This window comes from Crocodylus siamensis, chromosome 8, assembly GCF_052110815.1.
Source record: "Crocodylus siamensis isolate JL-2025a chromosome 8, ASM5211081v1, whole genome shotgun sequence".
Taxonomy (NCBI): Eukaryota; Metazoa; Chordata; order Crocodylia; family Crocodylidae; genus Crocodylus; species Crocodylus siamensis.
In genome coordinates, this window is record NC_143402.1 from 3,854,983 (window position 1) to 3,877,876 (window position 22,894).

A 22,894-nucleotide genomic window follows, 5' to 3' on the forward strand; every position below is an offset into this window, starting at 1 on the left:
TCACTGTTTTAAAATGGCACCTGTAGTTAACCTGATGCAGTTTCCTTGTACGGAGCAGGCCTTATAGGTTCAAATTTCAGTTTATTATTATTATTATTATGGATTCTGGCTATAGGGGCAAATTAATTAAATGCACATAAGGTAGGAATAAAATTGTTAATATGCAGAGTTGTATCAGTTCTGTAAAAATTTAAAATTAGACCTGTGGCTAAACTCGGTGTGTAGACAAAGGTTCTTGAGTAACCCATGAGTCCCCAATAAATATCTTGCGATAGATCCAACGCAGAAGGTTCCTGGCTTTATCTCCTGTGATGCTTATGGGCAACTGTAAACTGTATCCACGTAAACCATGAGAGATGTGGCTATTTGGTGCACAAATGGAAAATTTAAAACTACCCAGTGTCTGACCACGGTCACCCAGAACAGACCACGGAACATATAACAACTCAGTGCCCAATCCACAAATACAAGGGAGGTATCACAGCGATATACTGCTGCTCCAGACACAATTGCCTGGCTCAGCCACCTAAATGTAAAATTATAGTTGCTCTTCTGTATCTACATCAGCCATACAAAAGAAAAAGAGCTTTCCAACTTGCAGCAGGACCTGACTTTCTAACTTTTCCTTACTCCCTTAGATCTCATGGAAGGGAAAAAGAAAAAGGGGAGGTGGGACGGGGCGGGGCAGGAGGAGAAGGGAAGAAGCCTGGTCTTATTTCCCCCCCCCCCCACATTTTTCACAACAGGAAATGGGGATTAGAAAAAATAAATACCTCTTTCTGTTTCCTTTAAGATGTACTGGTTGCATTTTAAATTACAACTATGAAGAAATTAAGATTTGTTGTTGTTTCCATACATTTTTACTGCAGCTGAAAAAGCAGCAGATGAAGTTGGTAACAGCAAAAATGCCACCCATCTGTTCTTCTTTCCGTAACTAGACTTGGGGACTTAGACCAAATTAATGCAGTGTCAGGCTCTCAGGCTCCCCACATGCTGAAACCAATGACTGTTTTCAGATGCACAGAATATTTTAGGCTTCTAATTCAAGTCCTGTTTCAGCTTGATCCAGTGAGGGGCTAATGCCAAGCAATACAGCAGCTGGGCCTTGGAAGGAAGCAGCTGTTCCTATTGAAGTCCCACTAATACGGCTAGCAAAAAGAAAAAGGGATGAATTGTTTTGGACCAGACAAAAATGAAGCATCAAGTTTTAATTTTTCCCCCTCCTACCTCCACAGTTCTGCTTGGCCCCGTCTCTTGAGCTGTAGATTGTACAACGATCATGAGTCATTCTGTAAAATTTGATCTGCTGGTGTATCATCACATTATTCATTTTGGAAAATGTGTGCCTGCGAGAGGGAAGTTTTTCAACTCCTCCTTGCCTTCCAGACTTGTCCTTGGTGTCTTTCTTGCATTCAGTCTTCCAGCTTCCTCTGTTACCATGCAGACATCCTGCAGCGGTTGTATGCCTTAATGAGGAATTGGGGCCCAGCAATCTCAATCCCCTGCATACACACAGTCCTGTTGAGAATACAGAAGAAAATAGGGCCTTTGAAATCTGATGGCTCATAGGAAGGGGGGTGCTGCAGGTGGTGGAGGAATAGGAAATGAGGAATGTCTGGCCAGCTGGTCAGTTGGTTATAATACTTAAACCAAATTAAATCCTGATTTCAGTATAATTAATCCAGACTTCACAGTTTCACCAGAGAAAATGGACCATTAGTAAAAACTGATTCTTAAATCACCCTCAGTGAAAACACTACTAGTAGTGACTAATAGCAACAGCAATAAACACTAAAGCTTTCTTTCTGACGTTTGCTGCCTATGTACGTATATGCACGGTTGCCATAAATACTGGACATCTCCCAGTTAAAAGTCAAAATAGTTATGAAAGAAACTCTCCATTTCTTGTTGCATATGTGGGAGTAAAAACGTTCTTGGATAATTTTTGAATTGGCAAAGTCAATTATGCATGCAATTTGTGGTGAGCAAATGGTCTTGATGTTTTTGCTGTTATAGGCATTAGCAAAAGTCTGATGTTTCTGGCCTAGCTGCAGTACAAATACAGCTATTGTTAGGACTCAGTTGCAATGCTTTGCCAGGCCATAGCATGGGGAGATATTCACTGTGTTCTTCATCCATTGGTTCTGTCTAGTATGAACTGAAACAGCATTATGTTTTAGTTTCTTATACAGTTGTATTTATAGTCTAGACAGGCCCTTGTTAGCGTTCAACAGTACCATTCCACTAAAATTGCAGAAGGCAGGGTAGAGGTGCATTTGATAGTCCAACCGAATCAGAGAGATGTACGCTTTCATGAGCCAGAGTTCACTTTATCAGATGCTAGCAGTTATAACAGATTAAGACATTTTCCTTTAGGATACTTTAAAAAAGTAGAAGCATGCAGTTAAATATGTTACTGATTTACCCACTGCATCAGATCTACACAACACAACTCAGTTCCTGAGCTCACTGATGACCATAAACACAAGAAAAAAGAAAGAAAGAAGACCAAGAAAAAGCAAGCTTGCATATGCAACCCCAAGCCCCAAATCTCCTCATCTAAATTGTATAAAACACTGCATTGTTCTTCCAGATGTCTTTGTGCAAAGAGAATTATCAAAAGTAATGTGTTGGAAAATCAATATCGAATAAATCAAAAGTAAAATAATTTCCTCCAGATGTACAGCTAAAAATTAAAAACAGAAATCAGTACTTCCATAGAGGCCTGCACAAACACCAGCCCTCTGGATATTTGTCATTTGATAGGTATGTCTAAAAATTCAGTCCCTTTCCGTCACAAAACTCAGGCTGGAATGGAACAGAACAAAACACGGCAATGATTTTAGTACGGTCTTTGTTAACTTATTGCATTTTATGACACAGATGTTTCTTTTAGTAGCATCTAGATGGACTCTAACCAGGTCCTTTGTTCCAGTTTGCAGTATAAGGGCAGGATAATCACACAGTTCACAAGAGGACCTTGCACAAAAAGGACTTGCCAAGAATCTTCTGAAAGTCTTTTTTTTCTTCCTTATCTTGACAGAAATCCAAACCGAAAAAAAAGAATCCTTACAACGAACCCACTTCAGTTGAAGTTTCATTTTAAAAGAAGTCTGTTTATTAAACCACATCCCTGATATTGTGACCCATTTGTTTCAGCTGCTTTGAGTTGAGATTTCCAAAACACAATGACTTCTACCCTTTTGTGCCTGCCTGATGCTGTCACATGAAAGGAGCAGCCAGTTAGTGAGTGATGAGTTGATGAAATCAACTCCCTGTCAGGAGAGACAATGGTGACACACTCAGGACCTGCCCTCAGAGGTAAGTGAGGATACCAGAGGCAGCCGCAAGGGCATGGTGGAAGGATATGCCTATGCTGCAGTTGCACCGGTGACCTTTGGCTGCTTGTACACACCACGAGGGGTTAATTTGGTTTAGTTCTCCCTAAGTTGAACTGTTTCCACTGTTTCAATTTAGGGAGAATTAAACCAAACTAACCCCCCCCCCCCCCCGGCGTGTACACAAGGGTGGGGCCCGATCTGTACCTGCCTCTCCAGCAATAAGGATGGGGGCAAGCTGTTGGCGGGCTGACAGTCCCTGAGCTGCGTGGGGGCCCGATGCTTCCCTCTACCATGGTGGTGCTCCCCAGCAGCACCCACTCACTGGCACCCACGGGGTGCCGCCACCGCTGAGGGAAGCACCGGGCCCCTGTCTGGCTCAGGCAGGCTCTGGGAGAAAAAAAAAAAAAGATCAGGTTCCTTGTCACTTTTTTTGTCTTCAGTTAAGCCACCTGCCTGCGCGGGCTGCTGTCATGTTGTACAGCGGCAGGAGAAAGCGGTGGGGATGGTGCCCGGGGAACTGGAGGCCCACCAAGCCCTGAGCACGTTGGCTTCCAGCATCCCATGCACTGCTGCACTTCGTTAGGTAGCAAACTAATGAACCTCGGAGGTGTTTTATCTGGCTAGGCTCCAAAGCTATTTCAAGCAGACTATGCTGCTGAGCGTGCAAACAGCAATACCATTAAAGCAGATTATGCCGCTGAGCGTGCAAACAGCAATGCCATTAAAGCGGACTACACTGCTGAGCACGCAAACAGCAATGCCATTAAAGCCGACTATGCTGCTGAGCGTGCAAACAGCAACGCCATTAAAGGGAGTGTAGAAACGGCGACGCCATTAAAGTGAACTATGCTGTTGAGTGTGCAAACAGCAATGCCATTAAAGCTGTACAAAAGGGCATTTAAGCCGCCTTAAAGGCCAATGTTGTGGGGTGTACAAAGGCCCTGGGTGAGGTGTGAATACCCAGGCTCCCAGGACCAGGGTGGAGCTCAGCCTCGCCCGATTTACTCTGCCCGGGGGCGGGTTGCAGCTGTTGCTGGGATCTGTGTAGCTCTGGTTAGGTTGCGGCCGGTCAGTGACCTAGCGATGCTAAACCAAAACTCATATTTTCTTGCATATCACATGCCCCTGAATATAACACGCAGACTTGAGGGTCCGACTCGGTGCGCCGGCTGCCAGACCCGCGCGCTGCGGCCTGGCTGCACACACCAGCCCTTTCCCGCCGTGGGGCTGCCCGGCGCGCTCTGCCCTCACCCAAGATGGGGGCCGCGGCGTCACCGCTGGGCCCGGCGCGGGGGCTGCGTGCGCATGCGCAGCGCCACAGCTTGTGACGCCGCCGCTGCCCGGCCCATGCCGGCGCCGTCCTCCCCCGCCCCGTCCCGTCCCGTCCCATCCCCGCCATGAGGGGGCTGCCCGTGGGGGCCGCTGCCCGCTTTGCGCTGCTGCTGCTCGCGCCCCTCGCCCGCGCCTTCTACCTGCCCGGCCTGGCGCCCGTCAGCTTCTGCGAGCCGGGCAAGGAGGGCGACGGCTGCAAGGTGCCGGGCCCGGCCCAGCCTGGCGCCCCGGGGGGAGGGGAGTTTGAGTGTGGGGGGCAGGAAGGGGGCTGAGGGTGTGGCGGGGGGGTGCAGGAAGGGAGCTGGGGGTGGGGCCAGGAAGGGGGTGGGGCAGGAAGGGGGCTGTGGGGGGGGGGGGGGTGGGAATGGGAGACCTCTGGCGCTGGGCGGGTGCGGCGGTGCAGCATTGGCTGCTGCTTGAGGCCTGGCTGCAAAAATTGAGCCGGGTCGAGGCTTTTGGCGCCGTGCCCCTAACCCTAACACGTGGTCCGAAACTAGGGTGCTCTGGGGTGCCTCGAGATGCTTGCAGAGGTGCCATGCTGTTAGGTGTGCAGCCCCGATTCGCAAGGCAAACCCAGAGGTTTCCAGTAGGGCTAAAAACACGGCTGCAGTCTTTCTGAGCTCTTTGCAGCATTAGAATCGCTCTAGTATTTTTCTCCAGTCAAAAAATCAGTGAAAACTGGCATTTTTTGAGAGGGGACTTGAATCTGCCCAGGGGCCTGCCGATCTAAAAAGACTGAGGCCCGCTCGCCTAGGTGCAGCCTGGGGAAGAGGGAATCAACCCCTTCCCCATCTGGCCTGGGTTTCATTAGTTGAACAGGCTTTTCAGGGTCCCACAGGCTTTATTTTTTTCATATTCCTCTACATATTTTTGCTTTATTTTCTTTCCCATGCCTTTAGTCGCTCATTGAGTTGTTTGTGAACAGACTGGACTCGGTGGAATCAGTCCTACCTTACGAATATGATGCGTAAGTATATTGCAGACAGATCCTGGCAGTGTTGGGAAGCCTGTTTTCTGTCCTGTGCTTTTAATGCAGTGCTACAACTTGTCATGTGACGTGATGTCTGTGAAGCCTGAAAAAATTATCAGACTAGGTGAAGGAATAGATTTTCATATTTCTCTGAGAGTAATTAATTGGGGACGGTGAAGATGGGATGCTTGGCAAACACCCCCCCCCCTCATTTGGGAGGTCCAGGTTAATCTCTTGTCTTATATATATAAAAAAAAAACTGAATAATTTGAAGTTTATTTGCTGGGAAACTAGAGGCTTTTAGTTTCTTTTTCTGTCTCTGTTCAAGGTTGACAAGAGAAGAAATGTGGTTTCGCACCTCTGAGCCTTTGTTTAATTTCTGTTGTTGTTTATTTTTGGGAGGTAGTATTGTGAAACTTGTGGAGTCCACTGGTGAATAACAAGGGAAACTCAGAAGAATCTTATAAATTTCACTGTGTGTTTGTTTGGTAGCAGCAGAGTACTTACTGGAGTTTGTCTCAGATTGCAAACAGAGGTAGCAGTTATCTTTAAATGTTGCACAGATCTCAGTGACTTAGGCCTGTATGCAGTTGGGGGGGAGCTCAGTCACCAGTGGCAAGTATTTTTTTATCGTACCTTTTACATACTTATATGTGAAGAGTAGCTCCAGAATAGTTAGGTTCCTCCCCTTCTCCCCCAGTCTTCCTTTGTTTAAAAAAAAAAAAAAAGTACTGGGGGAAGTTGTAGAAAAATTGATGGCCTCATATTTTGCCTCCTAGTATAAATGTTGTCAAATACTTCCTCTTTGGAATGCACAAAAAACCCCCATGCAAATTATTTTTTCTCTGAAATTATATATTTTATTATTCTTCCTTTGCCCTTGTGCTGTGAAAGGAACATAAACAGTGACTTACCTGATTCTTTTTTTGTTTGTTTGTCTGAAACTTGCAAAATGTGTTTTTCAAAAGGCCCTGGCACTAAAATATGACTGTTTTATATCTAAAAGAAATATTATTTAGTCTAGGGAGTGTCCTGGAGGGCAATTGATATTTTGTATACAAATGATCTAATCTCTTTGAGATTAGGTTGTTTGTTTGTTTGTTTTCTTAATGGAAATGGATGTTAACCACTGGTGATGAGAGGCATAAAGACTCCAAAATCAGGGATGTAGTTTAATGAACAGACTTCTTTTAAAATTAATTTCAGCTGAAGTGGGTTTGTATTAAGGATTTTTTTTCTTTTTCTTCAGTTTTGATTTCTGTCAAGATAAGGAAGAAAAAAGACCTTCTGAAAATCTTGGGCAAGTCCTCTTTGGAGAGAGAATAGCATCATCACCATACAAGGTTATTCCAGCTCTTGAGATTATAACTATCAAATACAATAGTGTCATGTTCAACTCTGCTCAGCCTTTCCTTTTGGTTAAGTTCAGCGGACTGAAAGCAAGCATGCCTTTTGGACTCTTAGTGTAATGTTGCATTTCTTTCCTTTTATAAAATGTTCTTGCTTACCATTCAGTAAGTTTCACATCTAAGAAAACCACTAAATGGTTTTTCCCAACAGTACTCAATGTTATGTTATGTTTATTTTATAGAGAATATTCAAGTAGAAGTCCCCATATGACCAAAATTTTGGTTAGTGTACAATGGAAATTGAGACAAACTAATCTACTTTACCAGTATGCATGCACTTTTGGAAAACTATTTATGACGTGGCGATGCAAATATAGAGAATTTTGATATCCTATTTGTTTCCCTTTGATATAGCCCACAAGCTATGTACTATCTTCTTATTTAAGTATTGCTTATCTACACTAGGACTTTAATTGTGCCTTTTACACCTGCTAGCTGACAGTTGTAAGTTCTGACCTATTTTAAATGTGGGCAGACATTTTCTTCCTAATGGAAAAGTGCACTTCAGCTGGAAAGGTTCATTGTCTTTCCTGTATTTTGGTAACATCATTGTAGGCTCTTAGAGCATCTATCCTTGATGAGTCTAAAAGCTTACATTGAAATCTGGTATTTGAAATGGATGTTGTTAATAACCTAATTTCCTGATGTACTGTGGTGAGCAAAACTGAGTGGGGGAGAAAAAGAATTATATAAATAGTTTTTTTTATCAGTTTTCAACTGAAGAAATCTTACTGTTAACATGTCATGTATTTGTATAATTCTGACTGGAGATAGTATGCTTTTAAGAGTGAGCAATGTTTTGGACAAGACATTTGGAAATCTTGGTTCTTAAAGTTAAGTTGAAGTTTAGTATAAAAAACAGCCTGACTTCAGAATTTTTTTTTATCCTGAAGGGCAAGAATCTGTATGGGAAAAGACTTTAAGAAGGAATTTTGGGAACATAATTTTAAAATTGCACTTTTTGTGTGTGTTTGTAACAGTTCAAGTTTAACAAACCTGAAACATGCAAGCAAGTTTGTATAAAATCGTATGACCCAGAAAATGCTAGTGACAGAAATAAACTGGAGTTTTTGAAGAAGGGAATGCAGCTGAATTATCAACATCACTGGTGAGTTTAGATATGCTCTCCATTTTTCATTTTGTTGCTTGTAGTTAATTTAACACAACATAATTAATTGTTCCAAATGGACACATTCATGCTTGCTATCTCATAATTATTCTGCAACATGATGTTCGTTATGACCTAATGAAAACCCTGTGGCCTTTTTCCTTGAATATTGCATACCAATGTGAAAATGAAGGACCAACTAGATAACATTTCTTACTGAGGAATTGCCTGTTTAAAATTTTTTTGTCTAGGATTATTGATAATATGCCTGTAACATGGTGTTATGATGTGGAAGATGGACAAAAATACTGTAATCCAGGATTTCCAGTAGGATGTTATGTTACTCCAGCTGGCAGAGTTAAAGATGCTTGCATTATCAATGTAAGTGGTGAGAGCTTATTTCTTTAATATAGCCAGATTCAACTTCTGCAAAGCTGTAGTGTCAGTCAGTGCTCGTGTTCTCTCTGGTACTTGTTAAGTTTTCTTTTCCTTTGTTAAAGAAACTGGGTGCTTGAGGAGTCCAGAACAGAAGATCTATAGAACAAGTCTAAACTGTAAAACACATTCAGAAACATGCAATCACGTATTTATAAAGCTGTTGTAAACAGTATAGATAATGGTGCAAAACGGCTTCATTGATCAGTTTTTGCTAACACATTGTTTTTGAAATTACATTTTGGAATGATAGCTCATGTTTACTTTCCAGCAGCAGGATATCTTTTTTCCTAAGGGTTGGGCAGTTCAAGATGTACAAAGGTAAAAACTCTACTCTTCACATAAGTTAATGCTTTATTCTTCCCTACCCCCTTGCTAAAGAAATGGTGAAGCCCTAGTCCTACAGTGAATCTCATGCAGGTAAATACCTACCCCCATGTAAAGCCCCGTTACCTTAATAATGCCCTATTTGCACATAACCTGTGGTGTGTTTGTTAGGAAATAAACCTTTCAGTGAATACCCAGGAATGGATATTGAAGTGTCAGTTGCAGAAAGCATAACATTTGGGGAAGTAAGAACTTAAAACACCAGGTTCATTCTAAATGCCAAACAGCTTTGGCAAAGAAAATAATTCTATTAGCAGGAAGCTGAAGGGAGTGGAACTTGGTGGCACAATGAATGATGCACTAATATTTTTGGGAATTATTGTCACATAGCCACAAAAATATAATTATATACAGCAATGGATTTTTACCAGCAACTGGCCAGCATGTTATTAATACAAAGCTTATTAGTACAAAAAAAGTTTCTTTGGTTTTGATACCTAAGTAACGCTGACCTGCGTGGTGTTCTCTCAGCAAAATCCAAACGTGTGTATAAAGTGCGTTCCAGAATGTATGCTAGCTGTGCTGTAGAGTCTTTCTTCACCATAAATAAAGTATTCGGACAAATTACCAGGCTACAGATAAATTAATCCATTGATATGGCATGGTGTCAGGAAAGAAATTGGCAAATGGGCACAGAAGACTCTCTCGCAGGCCTTGTGAATGTAAGGTTGACATGTATATTTTAGGAAATATCAGTATTTTTTGAGGGCACATCAAAATACATATTCCATCTTGCCTAAATTCTGAAGAGTTAGCATTTGAAAATAATAATAGTATAACACACCAAGACCTGCTATGAATGCAGGGCTATACAGTAATTGTGATTGTTTTTTGGTTTTAGTGTCCTCCTAATTTCCTAACGCTGCGCAAGGTCTGATGGAGAACAAAATGGTTGCTACAACCATGGATTCTGGAGCATTGTAGCAAAATGCCAGAATTTAGCATCGTCATTAATATTATGATTCTAGTCACAAGTGGGAGGAAGAGACTGGGTGCACTACCTCTTAGATGGTCGATTTTTTTTCTCTCCTGTCCCCCAGCGTGAGAAGTCTTTAACTGGGTTTTTGGCTGTAACCGTGTCGGTGTAAGGACATAGGCAAGCAGGGTTCTTTGGGTAGATGTGATATCTTTTATTAGATCAACTGAGTAGTTGGGGAGAGAGGGTTGTTTTCTTTTGGGTGCAGTCACCCATCTTCAGGCATAGGGAGTCTCTGCTGTTCTGAGACTCCAAGGAACGAAAGAAGCTAGAAGGGTGACAGGATGTCAGTGAGCATGTAAATAGGTGGAAATTAGGAAGGGGTTGGGGAACGAGGAAGCCAAAGGTAAGTAAGGGAGACCCTCTACAGGAGTATATTGTCAATGTAGAGAAGAGATCTTCTGTGAAAAAAGTAAATAGCTGGAAATTAGGAACACACAGGGTAGAAAAGGAGGGAGGAGAAGGGGTGGGGGAAGAAAAGAATAAGAGATCAGCGGCAGGTACCTGGTGAATCAGATGTTAGGCAGGTTGTAATGTGTCATAAATCCAATGTCTACATTGGGTCCATGATTTTTTGCATCCAGTAGATGTATGGAGTGAAGTTCGTAGACTCAGCTATGAAAGGTGTTTTGTAAGTTCCCTTTGAGGACTAGAACTGAGAGCTCAGAGAAGGAGTGATTATCTTGGGAGAAGTGTGCACCCACAGGTAACTGGTGTTCTTGTCTTCGGATTTTCGGTGTGTGTTCATTCTGGTGTGCAGTTGTTGTTTGGTTTCTCCTACATATTTTCCATCGGGGCATTCAGTGCGTTGGATGAGATGTATTACATTTCTAGAGGTGCAGGTATAAGATCCAGGATCAGTGATGATTTTGTTGTGGGGTGTAGTTATTGTGGGAGTGGTGGAGATTTGTTGGCAGGTCTTGAAATTCACTCCCTCTCCGAGCTCTCAGTTCTAATCCTCAAAGGGAACTTACACAACATCTGATTCACCAGGTACCTGCCAGACCTGACCTCTTACATTTTTCTCTTTCCCCTCTTCCTCCCCTCCTTTTCTACCCGTTTGTCGTCTTAATTTCCAACTATTTACTTTTTCACAGACCTAGATTTTCAAGGTTAGAAAAGAGGCATTGCTGTAAAGTCTCCCTCACTCACCTTTGGCTCCCTGTCCCCCCAATTTTCCCCCCTCCCTTCCCTGCTCTACCTTTTTGTTTCCCTGATTTCCATCGATTTCCATTCTTACTGATATGCTGTCAACCTTTTAACTTCTTTCATTCCTTGGAGTCTGAGAACAGCAGAGACTCCTTTATGCCTGAAGAAGGGTGATGGCGCTGGAAAGCTTGCAAAAAACTTTTTTCCAACTACTCAGTTGCTCTAATAAATGATGCACATCTACCCAAAGAATCTTGCCAGAACTGTTTAATGTTACTTCTGTGAGTATTGTGGAAGAATGTTTTTCTGAAAGTTTTCGGGGCAGGGACAGAAAAATCTATGCAGAAAAGGGTGCAGAGCAAGACTATTTTCTCCCTACATGAATAATCAAACAGTGCTTGGAATGCAAGTCCTGTTATTCAGGATAATTTAACTAATAGGGGAAGGGGTTGGGTGAGTTAGGATTATTTTCTGAAAGCATTGAGTTATTAACCTCAAAGGTGGCTGATTCAAAGACTTTGGGACAAGCTATAAGCAAACAAATTTGGAGTGACTGGGGAAGGGGGAGAAATTCAAATACCTTTTAATAACAACAGGCCTTGTTGTCACTAGTGAACTAAATAGTTGTAATTCAACCTCATTGTTTCCTTTTTGGGGGTTGTTAAGAAAAGCAGCCACTGGTAGCAAAGGTGCGATTAACTCTGGCTACAGAATTTTCTGGTCACATCTGCACTGCTGCTTCCATCACTGCTGCCAGTTTTTAGTGTGGGGTTAACCCAGGCCACCTGGGGCAGCAGCTTTGTTTAGAGGCAGTAGCAGACGCATCTCTGAACGTATTTGGTTTAGCTACCGAAGGGGAACATTGTGTCTCATTTTTGTGGGTTCCATACACGTTCTGCATCTGGACTGGCATCTTTAGCACAATATCTTTGTAAGGCTAATTTTAAGCTCTTTCAAATGTAATTTTGAGATGCAAAGTTTATCGTTGGCTTTTTTTTATTTACTCTGCTTTTTATGGTTTGTTACACAGCTGATGCTTTTAGTTATGCATAAACGATTCCTCTGTCACTTTGCCCTGTCTTCTATTTTGATGTTAATCATTCAGTATTGTGCATCATCTTCTGTTGGAAAGGTTTTCAAACATTTTATATTTTTCAGGCTGAGTTTAACAAGAAGAGCACTTTTTACCTCTTTAACCATGTTGACATTACCATCATGTACCATAGCGGGAAAGATGAAAGCTGGCCTGGAGCAAGACTGGTGATGGCAAAACTAGAACCGAAAAGGTAATTGCCACTTTTTAATATATACCTAGCAAAATCACAGGTTCATCTTGCTGGGAACCCAGTTTTGTTCTTTTTGAAGAGCTAGCTGTGCTCAATTAACTATTCAAATTCTTTTAATACATCAATATGTTCTTATATAACTACACTTGAGTAAAACTTACTTACTGGGTAGGGACTGCTGCTGCTTTAGGACTAAATGTCCATATTTTTACTCTTCTTTAGGGAAATCAAAGTGGGGTGCAGGGAGGCAAAATGCATTATTTGGCACGTCAGGCTCTTCGCCCACACCACTGTCAAGCACCATTGACTGACTGACTTTGTCACATCTCCTTTCATCTGTCAAGATGATGGATGGCCGTGTGAAGAAATAAACTTTTCTGGTTTCTTTTTACCAAATTAATTTCTTGTCCTGTAAGCCCTCAGCATTTAAAATTCTTGTTTTGAAATGTTTTGGGTGCTATAATTTGGCGAGTAGGACTCTTCTATCCTTGCACAGCTATTGTGTAGAGTTGACAAAAGTCATACTCTTCTACAAAGCGGCAAAATACCTAAGAAGGCTAAACTTGTTTTCTGTGGAGAAAAGTGAACCAGGTTTTTTGTTCACTTTACATATTGATTGTACTTGCAACTGTAGAAGCTTGCATAGTTTCAAAGGTCAGGAATGGACTGAAGTGATGGTTGCTCTAGTTTCTGGGGCAGTCTATGGATGGGTACCAAAACCGACAGTAAGTAGCAGTTACAGTTCTGTGCTTGTACAACCTACATGTGTGTGTTAAATGTGCACTTAAATTACATGATCATAAACTTTTTCAGCTATAGTTCATAAAAATTGCTGGAAGGATATAACTATGTTTAGCACTGGGCACCAGTACACAAGAAGCGAGGCTGCTTGGACTCGCCATAATTACGGCGTAGTGGAGCAGGTTTGATTAATTGAATGTGGTAATTATCACACTCCAGCATACTCCAGCGGCTTGTGTATCAGCATCCCTGTGCTTAAAAATGAAGGCGGGGGCACTTTAACTAAAGCTCATTAGACAAGCTTTAGTTAGTGTCCTGCTGCCATTTTTAAGCATGGGGACGCTGATACACAAGATGCTCCAGGCACTTTAATTAGTGCTGCTCTAATTAAAGACCTCCTCCCCCTTCCTCCTCAAGCATGGGGATAAATGCCCTGTATTTTTAATTTTACTGGTCTAGTAAAATAGTAATATCTTTCTTAGGTAAAGGTTTATTTCTGTCCTCCCCAGATTTATTTATTTAAACAGGCTGGGGCAGATTTTGTCATTTCCCATTTTGATTAGTATGTTATTCTGAAACAATTGGGTATGAAGTATTTGAGTAATAACATATAAGCAGTAACTTGACTGTACTGCTGGACAAACCACAGGGGGGCATAGTTGGGTTCCACCTGTACTGTTACTGTTCTCATGTTCTGATTTGGTCACTTGTCACTTAAAACTGCACTAGGAGAACTTTGTATCTGGACTTCCCTAGGTTTTATGAAAGAAGCCTAGAGATAGTCTAGACTTCGTAGCTTGGTTGGCATGTAAATATGCAGTAGTGAACATAGGCTCCGTGAGATGGAATTAGCAGCATGTGTACATCCTGTACACTTGCTGTCTTGAGAGGTTCAGAGAGATGAGGGGTCATTCTCATGCAGGTTTTTGAGTTCTGTATTGTCTTTGTCGTCAGGGACTGTGAAGTCCACCTTACAGCATGTAGAAACCCACTCTTAGCTACATACTTTGTGAGTTGCTTAGGACCCGTGTAGCTGGGATAAACCCATGTTCCATGAACTTGCAGTTCAATTTCCGCTGCACACCATGGCCTTCCTTGGTAACACACATCATAAACTTTGCAAATGTCTGCCTCTGAGATGCCCTGATCAAATCCAGGACATCCTTCGAGAAGCCCATGATTATTGTATTGGTTCAGATAAATCTGATTCTGTTTGTACAGTCACAGAGTACTTTTCAGTTCTGTGGCATGTTTCAACTTCCTTTCCTCATCACTTCTGCCTGCAGAGCTATTGCAAGAAAAGTGACTAATGGGTTACTTGTATGTGCCCTTTTTCCATGGGTTCAAAAACATCCAAATCATGTAATCTCAGACTACAAAAAGGGGAGAGACTGGTGGAAAGTTGTGGTTTCAAAGAAATCTGAATGGGTATTGCAGAAAGATACAAAAAATAGTTGGCAAAATTATTTTATTTATTAGTCCATATTTTAATTTTAATTGTGAAGCAGATCTCTACTCAACCCAACAGGTATGAAACTTATTTAAAATCTTTTTGTCTTGCTAGCTACAAACATACAGATAAAGACAACTTAAATTGTCAAGGTCCTCCCATGGAGATCCCCAGAGATTTCACCAGCAAGCTGGATCTGATCTACACTTATTCTGTGACATTTGAAGTAAGTCTGTGGAATTTATTACCAGGACACAAAAGTCTTTGGAGCTGTGTGCATGGTTTTTTTTTTTTTTCCTGCTCCTCCTAGCAGTTTTGTTTGCTTAATATAAATGTTTACTGTTCACAAAAATATATTGCAGTAGTGAAAAGCTTTCTGAGGAACAGCTTTTAAAAGCAACAGATGTTGTAGCTATAGAGGTATTAAAGTCTAGCACCAAACCCCAGAATGTAGTAGGAGAGTAGTGTAATTCTGTTCTAAAAAGCAGCTTCCAGATAAAGATATTTCTAATGAAAAGTAAGAATTCTTTGATGACCGTCCTAAAATTGGAAGTCCAATAAAATTGGTTAATTTTTAGTAATGCATGAATATTCTGAGAGTCAGTCTGTGCCTCTGGCTGCAACAGAACAAATCTGAATTTTTTAACTTTTTTGCTAATTGCTTAGGCAGTGGATTTGTATAGGACAATTTGGATAGGGATGTTACTACTGTCCCAGGCAGAGGGTTGGACAAGGTGCCCTCCGGAGGTCCATTCCAGCTCGACTTCTCTACGATTCTTGTTGAGAGAGAAGTAGGGATAGGCTAGGATCTTGTAGAGATAGGACAGCTTTACTGGCTCTAGTGCGAGGGTAACATTTTTAAAAATAAAACTTAAATTTGGCATTAAAATGAATAGAACCTTAATTAACACACAGCAGGTCTCTTAAAGACCATTCCTTTCCACAGCCACTATTCAGTTGCACTGTTTAAGTCCTCATTGGAAGAAATATGTGTATAACCCTACCTAGAGACGTGGGGCTTTTGTAATGCACCTCAGGGGTGGCCAGCTTGTGGCACAAGTACCCTGGCCAGCCTCTATGGCACCTGGCAGATCAGGGATGGGGGCAGGCTTCATGGCATTTGATTGGCAGGAGGTAGAAATTAGAGCAGGGGCTACAGGGTAGGAGGCAGGAAACAACAGCAGATTGGGCAGGCGAAGGGGATCAGAGCGGCACTGGGGGAGGGAATAAGGGGAGGGTGGAGCTAATTGTGGCACTCCTGCCAAAAAGGTTGCACCATGTATTGATCTACCTAGTTTTTTCTCATGCTAGTTTATAGTAAATCTATTTTTTGGTTCTTCTTGAGTTTTGTTTGCTGTCTTGTTTATTTTGAAAGTACCTTTATTATCATTCCATGCACTTCTGTGCACACCTGAATTTCATTAGGCGGTGGATTTTCAGACTGCCTGAGATTTGTATTTTGCTTATTACTGGGTAGGCAGTAGCGAATCGAGCTTATTTTGTGACTATATTTGCCCCAGTTTGAAAAGTCATCTTTCTCAGGGAATGAAGAGAGTTCAGTTTTAATATGTTGCTTCAGACCTTGGTGCCTGTGTTCCAGCCTGTCCTAAAAGCATGTCAGTTCTGATTTGTTTTTGTGATGTAAGACCTTGGTCCTTTAGGGATTGGATGGAGACCACCAGCTTATTTTGTGTTGGCAGCCAGACAGCTGTCATATAGTAATAGCTTTCACTCTTTACCAAATTGAATTTGATTTGAACCGGTGACCTCAAGGTGCAAGGTTCTAGATCCTATTACTTTTCCCCCGAGCCATCCCGCGTCCCTTTGCCTTGCTCCATGAATGAGCCTCCTGTCTGTTAACACTGGTGCTTAAATCTTTGCGATTTTAAATTGCAACCTGTAACTGTAATGTCAGCTTTGCTTAGTAATTCATAAAATGTGTTATACACTTGAAATATCTATGCTGCTTTCAACCAAGGAGCTTCTAAAGTATAATTATTGCCAATTCAGATACTTCCAGCAGATGGCACTATGTACATCTTAAATGCCATGTATATTTAAAATTGACTGCTGCTCTATTTTTAGTCTTATATTTGGGATATAATAATAATATATGGCTCTCAATATATTGTTTTACATCACCAGTTCTCAAAACACTTTTAAAAGGAAGCAGGTATGCGGCAAAATATTTGTTTTTAGGCCTAAAGAAGGATATTGCAGCTAAAACTTTAACTGATGCCAGTAATAGTTTCTTTTGTGTCCAAGATGCTTGCTATTTAAAAGTAAGCTAAGCACATCAATATGATCCAATCGCTGATATGCAGCATGGCCGCTTGGTAAGTTTTTAAAGCCAAGATGACAATTTTTTAATTAAACATAGATGCCTCGAGCCAGTGGTTATTTTTGGTGGTTACAACTGTGTACCTGGCAAACGCAGAAAAGTGTGAACTTGGTGCAGACACCTTGTGAATGTGCTGTGTGTGGTCTGAAGAAATGGGACTTTGTGGTCACAAAAGTACTTGGAACAAAAAAGATAGGGAGTTGAATGAAGATTTCAGTACTTATAGAATTTAAGTGCTCTGTGGGTCATATTGAAGAGACGATAACACATGTTGGTAGACATAAACAGAAAATGATCGTTTAGGAACAAAAAAAAGATACTATCGTTGTAGTCAACAAGGGTGAATGGTAAGTTTGAACCAAATAGCTGTGCAAGCTCACCAGCTTTAGGAGGCATCACTGAAAACTTTTACTTGTTAAAAGCCATGTGTTGCTTAGTTGTTTTTTCTTTGTTTATAGGAAAAGAATAAGATTAGGTGGGCTTCCAGGTGGGACTACATTTTGGAGTCTATGCCACATACCAACATTCAGTGGTTTAGGTAAGACTTTTAATTTGTGAAATGAATACCTTGTAGCAAAGTACAGAAAGTGTAACTTTTACTGTGGTAAAAAGAAATCTCTTAGTTTTCAGGCAAGCAAACTCTTCTTGTTTCCATATGTGGAGTAACTTTTATCAGTCTTCAGTCTCTTGGGACCAACTGAAGTATTGCATTTCAGTAAAGGAATGTGCCATTATTATCCAAAGGCAAAGCAACTTCTAGGCTTTTATTTCTATTATTTTACTCTACAGAACTTTTGAGAAGTTACTGCCATCATTTTTCTTACCATTGCTGTAAGGCTTGCCCTCACTGCCAAATACAAGATATCTGTGTTTATCTATATATCTGGATTTGCTATTTCATTAATATTAGAAGCTACCAGTAAATGCACAATGGACAGTCTGTCAATTTACGTTTTTTAGTAAACAATGAACCCAGAGTTATTGATCACTGTATAAATCGTATGCTGACCTGTAAAGAAGAAAATGCTTTGCTATGTAGAAATTTTGAAAATGGACAACATAACTAATTAAATATTGAATATGTAATTGGAGCTGTTTATTAGAACTGCTGGTTTGATGGATCTCATGCACCGTTTGAGTCTAGCATTCTCTGACCATTGGGAGAAGAGTCTTTCTGTTTATATGTAGGGAGATTATTTCCACGTGCTCTTTGAATACTTGCTACAGAATTATACAAAGCCTAGTAGATTACCTTTTTATAATGAGAAGTTAGTCTTTTTGGCCATTTTCAGAATCTCTCTCATCTGTAGTTAGTACTTGAGGGTCTGATCTCCTAAAAACTCTTTACATCTGCCTCACCACTTCCTTTGGATGTTGTATCCCACTAGATATGGTGCCTGTCTTTGCTTGGAACCTCTTTCCTCTCCTGGTGCACTGAGTATCTCTCCCCTTTACTTAGCCCCTTCTTTATCATGTCTTCTGTATGATCCTAAACCAGAAGTCTTAAAGGAAAGAAACCTCAAAACTTAGAACTAGCATGAAGCAGGATTGTCTGCTTTATCAGTGTTTTGTACATCTCAGTTGTATATTGGGCACCTAAGATCCAAACGTCTGAGAGTATTCATTTGATTTAATAGGAAAGAGCCTCTGCTTAATCTTGTGACCTTCTTCTAAATTGTTCAGTTTTTCTTACCCCAGCAGTAGGTTTTAGAAGCTAGTTTTAGGAGTGTACTGTAAATGCATAATAGAAAGCACACGACTAGTTGTGCTTGATAGATTGAAAACAAAGAGATGTTGTATTTAATTGTCTTGTCAGTAAACAGCAGATCATAAAATGCTATTCTTTGTGTTCCTAGGCAGTCATTAAGCAACTCATAACTTTTATTATAGTTTGTTTTTTGTGTAGGAAAACATTAAAGTTAAACGACGTGATGATGGCTTACATAAGAAATTGGTATCTAAGTCTATGCCACAGACTTTAAATATGCATATTTGTGTGACTTGTGGTATCCGTTCTGGAGTCTAAAAAAGTGGATTGAAACTTTGTCTTTTTTTTTCTTTATCTACAGCATAATGAATTCCCTCGTAATTGTTCTTTTTTTATCTGGCATGGTGGCTATGATCATACTGAGGACTCTTCATAAAGATATTGCAAGATACAACCAGATTGATTCTTCTGTGAGTAAGAATTATGAGTTTTAGATGAGGTCTTGTGCTAGGGATAGTACAATCTACTAACTGCAGTTCTGAACTTAGTTTAGGGGGGAAGTGCAGTATATTATGTATAATTAGCAGGGATCCTGGTTTTCTTGGATTTAAAGAGTTCTCCATTTTGGGACTAAAAAAAGTAACCCCTAATCCATATTTTTTTTTTTTTCTGAATAAAATGAAACTATATAGTGTTGTTTCATTTTATTCATGGAAAAATGTGGATTTGGGGTTACTTTTTTTTTTTTTTAAATCTGAAAATTGGTTTTGTTTTTGTTTATTTGTTTTTAAATTGGAGAAAACCAGGATCCCTGGTAATAAGTGGCTTCTTGAGCAGGCAGATCTATGTTGGTAACATCTTATTAAGACCAGCATTAATTGGCCTTAATGACAGCTGTTCATCTATAATGCAGTTAAATGTAAAAGTGGTAAGTCTTTGAGGAATATGGAAGACCTCCTTTAGATGATGGTGCAACTGTATGGAAACAGTCTGGGAAATGATGCTTTTTAGAGTCAGAGGCCCAGGAGAAAAAAATTCTGTAATCAATTTATGATTGAGTAGAATGCAGATTGTTTTCTTGTAGCCTCTTGAAAGTTCATTTGGATGGGTTTTTGGGGCGTGTATGTCCAAGAATAAAAACCTTGTAAATTCAGGTTATAGGATTTCTGTAGAGTCTCTGTATACAAAACTGGATTCCAGTAAGCCCCAGCCCCTCTCCTAAAACCTCCATTCCAGCTGCTTAAACTCCTGTAGACTCTTGTTCTGTTTCTGAATAACTAGAATGCACCAAAGAGCCACAGAGTAAAAAAGGTCTCTTGAATAACGAATAGAAACAAGTGATTTGTGCTCTCTGGAAGATGTGGTAGAGGGTTATATGCGCTTCACCTTTGTAATAAAGTAGTTCATTGGAGTACGTTTTCAATAGACTCCTGCTGTGTTTAGTTATTTTATGCTTAGGTAGGTGAATGTTTGAGCACAGGAATTGTTGGAAAAACTGCATCAGCAATGGATTTTGGAGGCTGCCTTTTTAGTTCTGCGCACTGACCAAAGCTTGTTGCCATATCACTATTAACCTGTTGCTGATCTTCCATTTCATTCCTAAAAAATGCAGCTCCTGGTGGTAACTGCCTAGATCCAACATGTGCCCATTACTGAAAGGGAAACTTACCTAGAATCAGTACAGATAGTTTCTCCAGACCAAAATGAAATGAGACAACACTGTAGAAGTTCATGTTGCCACTGCCATTTATCAGTTTTGGTTGAATAACGTAAATCAGATGCAATATTTTTTTCCCTCCAAAATTACTCATGATTAACAAATGCAACACAATGAATGCAGGAGCCACAGGTCTGTTCTGTGTATATACTTCTTTTCTGATGGATGGTGTCTTTTGTCAGCATAAATCCAGACAAAATAATTTTAAAAAATAGAAATATTCCACGTCCTCTGCCTGATCACGTCTGTAAAATTTTCTTCGATCTCTTAGTAACATTTTTTTTTTGGTATCTTACTACTGTGTCAGTTTGTCAAGCTGGCTGTTCTTTTACCTTGATGAAGAGTGAGACTTGTGAAAAGTAGAATAGTTTTACTGGGTCAGGTAGGAGAAAATTTACTTACAAAAAGCTCCTAATAATATTACTGCTTTGTAAGACTTTGAGATGTGTTGTGTTGTGACTTATGGAGCTGAATTACAAGTAATAGTTCAGGGGAGGGCACCGGCTGAAGGAAGAGAGATATTGAAGCTAATGTCTCATTTATTTCTTAAATTAGTATTCCCACTTCAAGGCAGGTAAAAACATAAGATGCTGAGTGTGTGTGTGTAATAGTATGTGTATGGAGCATTTCAAGTGGGTTCCAACATGTTGCTAACCAAGTATGCAAAAAACTGAGGTTTTAAAAATACAGCTAGGGTTGTATTAGTCCTAGAGTTGAAACCTTTTAGAATTCATACTGTTGAACTTTCCTCCCCAGCCATAAGATTCTTAAGGGGAGTGGGTGGAGGGAAGGCACTGAGAGTCTTGTAATCATGGTTGCAGGAGCTCTAAGAAAATGGCATTAGATATTCTGAAACTTGTGATTTAAAATTTAGGAGGTAGCCACATGGGGTCATGTGTAAAGCAAGTGGAGGCTTCCAGTGTTTTATCATGTAGTTAACATCATCTCTCTATTCCTATATAATTGTACCAAAACATGCTTTTCTTCTGGGGCATATGGCAATACTGTACCAAAAATGATGCTTTTGCCCATATATAGCATTTGTGCATACATGTAGTTCTGTGTAAACATGTGTGGGACTTTTACTTACACATTGAAGAAGCTTTTGTGTCTTGCTATGGATAATTTAAAAAAGCAAAGTCTGAATATGTATGTAATCACAACACCAAATTATGTTCTTTAATACATCTGGCCTTCAGAGAGCAGTGTTGCGCTCAAGACACAAGGTAAAATAAAGCATAAACAACACTCTCGCATAAGCATTATTTCTACAATACACTTAAGAGTACTCGTACTCTATTTTTGTTAGGTAAAAATTTGCAAGCACCCTATAAGTCAGAGTACTGTCTTTCACATGGATAGCTAACTAGGAAGCTACAGGTGGTCTGTGTATCAGTATCTGTGGCAAGCGCTATGAAGATTCCTAAACATAAATGGTATTTTAATTCGTACAGTTAAACTACAGGCAACTCATCTGTGATTCGGAAATAATCAAAAGACTTGCTAAAAGTCTGTCCTGTAAGTGGAGGTGGTGTTTTCGTTCATAGAAGACGAAACAAAAACTCAAGCTGTCTAACCTGATCTCATGGCTTACTTTTTTCCCCTTCTGCTGAAGAAGCAAATAGACTTCTAGAGGAGAATTTATCGTGCTTTTGAGTTGTGGGGAATTCTAAGTCTAGAACCATGGTGTCTTTTTTTTTTTTCTTCATTTTTAATTTTTGCTATAAAACTGCCTTCTCTACATCTTAATACCAGAGATCTTTTTCCTAGCACATCTCAACCTCCTGATTTAACCTGTTGTCAATCATGGCTGTACATAGTAACCAATGCTTCCAAAGGTGCCTGTTCCTGGCTAAGGTGCTGTATAATTACCCAGTTCTGCCTACCTGTCTTCTCACCCTTATTTCTCCCTACCCTCCTCTCCCCCAAATACCCTTGGGTATCTAATTTTGGTATTAAATGCTCCAGTGAAATATCTGCTTCTGGGCTGGATGATCCATGGGAAAATATCAGTTCTTGACTGTATGGAGTTTAAGTATATTTGTATTCATTAAGAATTGGCTGCTGCTTCATGCCTCCTGATAATGTTTCTTAAAACTCTGAAACCAAGTGAGTCCTCAGTTTTTGGCCAGCATGTAGACTGGGCAGAGAAGAAGATATCCAGAGTATAAGGAGCAGAGATCTGTACTTGCAAAGTAAAGCAAAAAGCTTGCACTTGTTCCTTTAAGATTACTGTTGAGATGCTTTCTCATATAAGCAAAAGAGATAAATATTTTAAATGCTTTAAACCAAAGTGAAGTGCAGTGATCTGAGTTAAACTAAATTAATGTTTACATTAGCATTATGAGGCTTGTAGTTAATCGCATTGCTTCTCTCATCCTAAAAATAAGGATTTCACTGTAAATCGTTCTTTCTTTTTTTCTTTCTGTGAGCCATTAGGAGCTTATAAAATCAGTGAGTGAATTCATAGATTCATAGATGCTAGGGTCGGAAGGGACCTCAATAGATCATCGAGTCCGACCCCCTGCATAAGAATTGGATACC

General features: G+C 40.4%; 1 protein-coding gene across 1 annotated transcript in view; it reads left to right on the plus strand.

Annotated features, from left to right (window-relative positions):
• Positions 1-4,679: 4,679 nt before the first annotated feature.
• The window catches only part of LOC149858023 (transmembrane 9 superfamily member 2-like), a 39,543-nt gene continuing 21,328 nt past the window's right edge, over positions 4,680-22,894 (plus strand). Inside the window, exons 1-9 of the mRNA XM_090060645.1 lie at positions 4,680-4,873; positions 5,573-5,640; positions 6,893-6,986; positions 8,033-8,160; positions 8,412-8,541; positions 12,266-12,393; positions 14,699-14,810; positions 17,384-17,463; positions 18,995-19,103. Of these exons, the coding sequence (XP_089916771.1) occupies positions 4,739-4,873; positions 5,573-5,640; positions 6,893-6,986; positions 8,033-8,160; positions 8,412-8,541; positions 12,266-12,393; positions 14,699-14,810; positions 17,384-17,463; positions 18,995-19,103 (984 nt within the window). The 5' untranslated portion in view covers positions 4,680-4,738. The remainder of the gene's footprint in view (positions 4,874-5,572; positions 5,641-6,892; positions 6,987-8,032; positions 8,161-8,411; positions 8,542-12,265; positions 12,394-14,698; positions 14,811-17,383; positions 17,464-18,994; positions 19,104-22,894) is intronic.